The sequence below is a fragment of the Cyprinodon variegatus genome, unplaced genomic scaffold (genome assembly GCF_000732505.1).
Source record: "Cyprinodon variegatus isolate N-32 unplaced genomic scaffold, C_variegatus-1.0 Scaffold1100, whole genome shotgun sequence".
Lineage (NCBI taxonomy): Eukaryota > Metazoa > Chordata > Actinopteri > Cyprinodontiformes > Cyprinodontidae > Cyprinodon > Cyprinodon variegatus.
The window spans coordinates 90,741-97,180 of record NW_015151553.1 but is presented as its reverse complement, the minus strand read 5'-3'; the positions used below and the strand labels follow the sequence as shown (position 1 = coordinate 97,180).

The 6,440-nt window shown below is 36.5% G+C and overlaps 1 protein-coding gene across 1 annotated transcript in view; it reads right to left on the bottom strand.

Moving 5' to 3' along the window:
* The window catches only part of cd81 (CD81 molecule), a 38,390-nt gene extending 32,286 nt beyond the window's left edge, over nt 1-6,104 (bottom strand). Inside the window, exon 1 of the mRNA XM_015400414.1 lies at nt 5,903-6,104. Within this exon, the coding sequence (XP_015255900.1) occupies nt 5,903-5,968 (66 nt within the window). The 5' untranslated portion in view covers nt 5,969-6,104. The remainder of the gene's footprint in view (nt 1-5,902) is intronic.
* Between the last annotated feature and the right edge of the window lie 336 nt (nt 6,105-6,440).

The following is a 6,440-nucleotide window of genomic DNA, read 5'->3' as shown; positions in this document are numbered from 1 at the left end:
TACCAATAATGTGATATTTCACTAAACAATATTTGTATCGCTTCAAAACAGCAATATCCTGATGTTTTATTGGAGGGTATTTGAATCGATTCTAATAGAGTTATATTTCACTAGACATTATTTATATCGATTCAATACACCGATATCGTGATTAGGGGTGTGGGAAAAAATCTATTTGGCGATATATCGTGATTTTCGGCTGCCCAATGTTGCTGTGCGACGCAGCAACATTTCTGTAGTTGAGTCATAGTAGAAGACGTGGACTGACTCAAACCGCAAACAAAATGGATTCTAATGAAGATATACAGAACTTGCTTTTTTATCTATACATTCCATTTTGATAGCTGCGTAAAATATCTATATATAGTGATATTGAAATATCGTGATAATATCGTATCGTGACACGTATTGTTTCACAACACACATGCCGATACTCACCCCTATTCGTGATTACATTAGACGATATTAGTACCAAATAAAAATCCAGCTGAATGGATCTTAAATATATATTTTAAGACAAAAATCCATTCCATCGTCTCTAATTTATATAACTGACACTAGTTGGCAGCGCTCCACCTAAGAGCTGCTTTCTGTGCTTCTGCACCAGCTGCAGCAGAGCTAAAACAAGACCTGCCAAGCTTTTTTAGATTACAGAAATCCCAATATATCGTCCTTGTTATCATATCTGGCTAATTTGTATTGTGATACATGTATTGTCATGATATATATATCGTATCGCTGACATTCTTGCAAATTCACACCCTTAATTATGATATCCTTAAATTAGGGCTGGGAATTGATTCAACTTTTAACATTTTATGTATTTATTCAATTGGTTTACAAATTTCTTTTTTAGATCAGGTTTTAGTAATTGCATTTTTTTAGCTCCCACTTTACAGATCGCATTCTCTTTACTTCAGGCTAAATACAAAAGCCCGCTCTAGATGAACACATTGACAAATAAAGAGAAACATATCTGGGAAAAGCAGTCAGAAAAGAATGCAAATCGTAAAAAAACTATTAAAAAAAAAACTGAAATTTGACGGATAAAATTTGAAAATATAAAATCTGAAAAAATGTGATTTAAAAGAGGAAATAACATGTAATATAAACTTACGTTGAAAAGCTTTTTTTTTAAGTGTTATTTCTGGATTGCCTTTTTTTTCTCAAATTGACATTTATAAAACATGTTTGCAACAATAATGGAACAACTTTTCCTCCATATATTAATTTTGCTATTACTCTTTTTTGGGTTTCTTGGTCTCATGTTTGTTTAGTGGGACTTTTTAGGTGCTTTTTGAGTTTGATGTGAAATCATTTATCAGCATCCCTGATGTCAGCATGTCTATTTTTTGAATGGGACAGAGCAGGGACCTCAGGGAGGGGCACTAGAGACCGTCAAAGACGAAGGAAGTGTTGAGGGCAGTAACAGAAGCTTCTATTGCCCCTTCAAAGAAGTTCCATTGATGATGATGATGATGATGATGCCTTGTAAAGGGCCTAGATAGAATTAGCAGCACTCAGTCCAATTTGACCCAAGTGCTGGTAATGCTGTCCATTCCCGTTTGTCTGGTGAAAAACGGAAAACACATTGAAAGTAGCTTCCATCTGCCTTTGAGGGAAAATGCTTTTTAGCGCCTATAATAGGTCAATAATGTAAAAGTCATCAAAACTTGATTAGTACAAAAGTGCAAACTAAGCTTGATTGTTTCTTTTTCTTCTACTGAAAAAGACGGCCACATAAATCAAAGTTTTTTTTCTCATAAATAATCTAGTGTGAACGTAGTGATTTATTTTCTCTTTGCATAAAGATGCTGGACTGAATGAAAATGAAAACTTAATTGAGCTCAAAAACGTCCAAACAGGATTCCCCATGTTTTTTTTAAGTCGTTCTACAATAGGAGAGGATGACTAAAGGTTTCCCCTCTGGAACGTGGGTCTCCACCCATCCCTCCCCTTCTTTCCAGGCACATGGTCTCATCGCATATCTCAAGTGTAGAATAAGAGCCCGGTTACTCTGAAGTACCGAGCCAAAAACAGCGGTGAACCACTTCCTACATGTGAGTCAGTATTTGGCATTTCTTGTGAAACAGTAGCAACTAAAAGCTGCCACAACAAACACCCATCTCCACCTAAAATATCAGCTTTCACTGGAGAAGTGTAAATGTTACGGCTTCAGTTATCTAACAGGAAACAGAATGTGTTTTATAATATCAGCTTCTCAATGATTAAATCCATTTCCTGTGGAGTTCCCCAAGGCAGCTGCTTTGGGCCCATTTTGTTTTCATTTTTATTTAAAGGAAAAGTCCAGTCAGCAAGGAAGAGATGATTCAATGGATGATTATCTATGCCTAAAACTAATATGTTTGCTGTGATTTAATGAATTTAGTGTTAATCAGTAAAAAAATAAAAACAATAATTTTCGGCGATGACCGAGTCTGGGAGCGGCCATTTTTGCCCAAATATAGTAACACCTCACTCCTGACATCTTCCGGCGCTGACGTCACGGTGCGGTAAGCCTTTCAGAAGTTTGTATTCTGAATGTGACCAGACTTTTCCTTTAATTATTTCCCTTTATATTTGAAAAAAAGAAACAGCTGTGATGTATGCAGATGATTCAATAGTGTATGTATCTGACTTTAACCATGGAGAACTCATTAACGTCTACATCAGGAACTGCAGGCTGTAACTGAATGGGAGAAAAACAGCAAACTCAACGTAAAGTAAAATTAACTTGATTGGATCAATTGTACCCACGGGTTTAAAGTTAACTTGACAAACTGGTGAGCTGGATGGAAGGAAGCCTGGCAGTCATAAAACGCTGCTTATCACTTCTAACCAATATTATCATCAAACTATTGATCTTATCTTCTTATTCTTCACCTTTGTGCTCCAGGGCTTCAGCTGTTGACAGAAATAGCTACTTGTTTATAATAAGGAAGCTCGGTTTTACCTTAAATAGGTTTTTAGAACAAAAGTCAAAGTGATGCGTGACAGATTATGTTGGCTGAAAGAGGCATATATCTTCCCATGCAAGTCAATTCTTTAGCCTTGATTTAAAAATTGTTAAAGAAAAAAGGGCAGCAAATGAACACAAATATAAATCTAGTTTATATTATTTATGAAAAAATAAGGAGCAAAAAGAAAGAAATAACAGTTCCAGGCAAAGTGTACTGGATTGGATCTCCGATAGCAAATGATCGATACCCGATCCAGCTAATTAGTCCATATCGGAGCCGTAATCGGATCGGTCCATCTCTACATTTTACCAATAAATATATTGAAGCAGGATCAAAATAATCAATTTAGAATGACATTAAAAAGGTTTGAGAAAAACATTAACTGTCTTGGGATTTGTTCTATTTTCAGTCATGGATTTTTTTTTTTTTTCGCACATCAGATTCAAGGTCCACTTTAATTATTGTTTTATGTTTTGCTTTTTATATGGGTGACATTTTATTGTCATCGTTAAAGTTTCTTTAGAAATGCAGGTTTATTGGTCTTTTGGAAGGCTGTACCTGCAGTATACAGTCACTATCCTGCATTAAAAATATAACATTAAGCAGGGTGGTCAGGGCCTTCTCTGCTGGCCTAAAATCAATCAGAAACAATAACCGATAAACTAAAATGTAATTTTCTTCTATCCAACTGTATTAATTTATTCCAAAGAATCCATTCTTTTAATTTTGTGGCATTTCTCTTGGTAAATATATTTTTTGTCCAATCAGATTTCAGCCTCTGTGTGTCGCTATGTCAATCTAATGTGCCCAGGAGCATCTGAAAGTACTTTAAATATGAATTTATTACATACTGTTCGATAAATGATAAGTGTTTTAAATTAAGAGTAATTTTCATTTGAATTCTTCCAAATTTTGGCTACATATTACGCGTTTTTTTGTTTGGTTTTTTTTTCCACTTTTACCAGATGTATTCCATGCACGTGGGCATTGTCAGTTTCACTATAGCTCTGGTGAATTTCAATGGTGAAGTCCTCTGGAAATCTTCAATAATTGTTGTTGATTGCAGATGTGTCTAGTAGTTCCCATTGATTTTGCTTGTAAAGCGGGGAGAATGGCGCTAGGCTTACCGAACAGTGACGTCACTGCATTAACTGCGACACACACAAGCAGACGACCTGGTTTCTGAGTATAAACCAGGGTCTAAATAGTTAGACTCCATTTATCATTAATCATAACCTTTTTCTGTTGTTGTCATGGCAAAGCCTCCTGCTGCCTGTAACAGACTTAATAAACAACAACCCCTTGTGTTTACCACAGTTTGTCCATCAGGTGTCCCGCTTGTAGACCGGGCAACTGAAAACAATTTGGAGTAAAAACTTCAGGAAGTTGAAAAAAAAAAAAAGGGGGGAAAAAAAGCAGCTCAGAAAGTTAAACCGCAGAAAGGCAAGAAAGCGGCGAAGATGTAGTTCCATCACATGTTTCCATGATTCATTTACTGAGCACAAGGCTTTGACTCACCCAGTGGAAACACCCCCTCCCCCCTTTCCCCACCAACACACACCCACACAGACATGTTGTGTTTTGCTATCTTTATGAGGATCTTTGTTGACTTTCATTCATCTCTATGGCCTAATTCAAACTGAAACTAAACAATGCGCAAACAATCTAGAAATAAGTCAAAATTTCTTAAATTAAGTGTATTTACTCTTAATTTGAGTAGATAAATAAGGTGATCTGCCAATGGAATTAGTATTTTTACTGTTAAAATAAGATAATTAGATCAAATGCACTTGAAATAAGACAATCCAATTGTTTTTTTTTTCCTAATTTTAAGTGTACATTGTCTTGTTCCATTGGCAAAATGTCTCTTTTGACTCCTTAATCTGAGAACAAACGCTATAATTTTAAGAAAAAATGACTTATCTAGATATCAGTTTTTTCCCAGTGTAGTGAAACAAATCTGGACTGAATACGTTGAGGCATGTTTGTTCCACAAAGGTTACAGTAGGCAGTGTGCCAAGTGAAAATATCATTTTGGCACAATGCCAAAAGAGCAAAAATGCATTTTTCCATTCATAAAAGGGAATTTAGTCAGAAAAATCTGCTGATTAACATTATTGGAGACCTTCTGCATAAGACAAAGCCTTTCCACTGCAAAAACAATCTAGAAATTAGTTTAAAAAATCTTAAATTAAGTGTATTTCCCCTTAATTTAAGTAGGCAAATAAGAGGATTTGCCAATGGAATGAGTATTTTTACTCTTAAAATAAAATAATTAGATAATATGCACTTGAAATAAGGCAATATAATTGTTTTTTCTTATTTTAGATGTACATTTTCTTGTTCCATTGGCAAAATGTCTCACTTACCTCCTCAACTGAAGTACAAAAGTACTTATTTTAAGAAAAAAAATAACCTATTTACCGATTTAACCCCCCCTCCCATGGGGCCACTAATCTGGTCCCCATTTGGCAAATGCTGAGAAAATGTCCCCACAAGGAACTAAAAGCAGAGCAGGCGCTCTCACACATGTTGGGCGGAGGATAAAATCTAAACAAATCTTTTCTCCAGAACCAGCAGGACCTGAAACCTTTAAAAGCAGCAGATTTTAAACACAACCAGCGAGATGTTTGTTTAACTTATAGCGGTGGGTTGGTGACTGCAGCTCTGCAGAAATATATTTACTGAAGCCCCCCCCACTACTAATTAAAGAAATAAAAAATCCTCCTGGCTTCTGCTTTAACCAGCAGGCGACTTTAAAAAGCCTGTCTATTCTGCTTTATCTCCACTGACCTAAAAAAAAAAATAGGGCTAAAATAATCCGAGTGAATGTGGAGACGTGGAGGGACGTGACGTGACGTGGGGTCCAGAAGCAGCTTTTATTTCTAAGCAGACAGAGAGAGGCAGGCCCTGCATGGCAGCAGCAGCAGCGGGTTACTCACCCAGAATAAGAAATTCAGCAGAAACAGAACATATTTGATGACTTTGGTGCAGCCGTCGACTCCCATGGTGGTCCGATAATACGAGCAGTGCGCAGCGCAGCTGTTTATTAGAGGGAATACGGTCCGAATAACGGGATGAAGCTAGACTGGAGAAAACAGACCCGACTGGAGGGAGGAGGGAGGGAGACATAGGGAGGCGACACCCTGCTCCTCCTCTTCCTCCTCCTCCTCCTCTCTTTGTAATCTGATTATTGGCTGGGACAGAAAGGAGTGGCCTTTAGCAGCAATGGACTCTGAAATGAAGGTCCAATAAAGACAGTGAATCAAATGGAGTTTATTCTATGGGGTTCCAAAGGAGCCAACATCCTTTAGTCCATAACTAAACATAAGATTTTACGAAGGAGTATTAGACATATTACATTTTTTTTTTGTTTTATTTCGAGAATAAAGTTGTAACAAGTGATAAAATTAAGAGAATACAGTCATAAAATTACAAGAATAAAGTCGTAACATTTTGAGAATAAAGTCGTGAAATTAC